Below are 346 nucleotides of genomic sequence, written 5' to 3' on the forward strand. Positions count from 1 at the left end.
GTCTGCGCGTGTGGACGTGGAGAGGGTGGCAGAACTCCTCGCCCCTCTGGCACAGCATCCAGCAGCCTTTTCCCAAGCAAACCACACAGGGACACCCCCTTTTCTCGGACAGTGCCCCTCGCTGGGGGCTCTGGGGCACCCCGGGGAGGGCGGAGGGTCAACGTGCCGTGCTGGGGGGAGGTCGCTTACCACAAACACCAGCTCGAACTGGTTGTCCAGTTTGTACTTAAGCGTGAGGGCTTCATGGGTGAAGGAGTTGTTGCCGCCTCGCTCCTAGGGGAGAGGAGCTGTTGGAAGTGGGGGTGACAGCAGCAAGGACACCCCCCCAGTCACCCCTGTCACCGCC

At 63.6% G+C, this 346-nt stretch overlaps 1 protein-coding gene across 1 annotated transcript in view; it reads right to left on the reverse strand.

The window, feature by feature from the left end:
* SRPR (signal recognition particle receptor (docking protein)) overlaps positions 1-273 on the reverse strand; it is a gene marked incomplete at its 5' end in the record, with an annotated part of 5,259 nt that extends 4,986 nt beyond the window's left edge. The window contains one exon of the mRNA XM_010158548.1: positions 190-273. Within this exon, the coding sequence (XP_010156850.1) occupies positions 190-273 (84 nt within the window). The remainder of the gene's footprint in view (positions 1-189) is intronic.
* Between the last annotated feature and the right edge of the window lie 73 nt (positions 274-346).

This window comes from Eurypyga helias, unplaced genomic scaffold (assembly GCF_000690775.1).
Source record: "Eurypyga helias isolate BGI_N326 unplaced genomic scaffold, ASM69077v1 scaffold34929, whole genome shotgun sequence".
NCBI lineage: Eukaryota > Metazoa > Chordata > Aves > Eurypygiformes > Eurypygidae > Eurypyga > Eurypyga helias.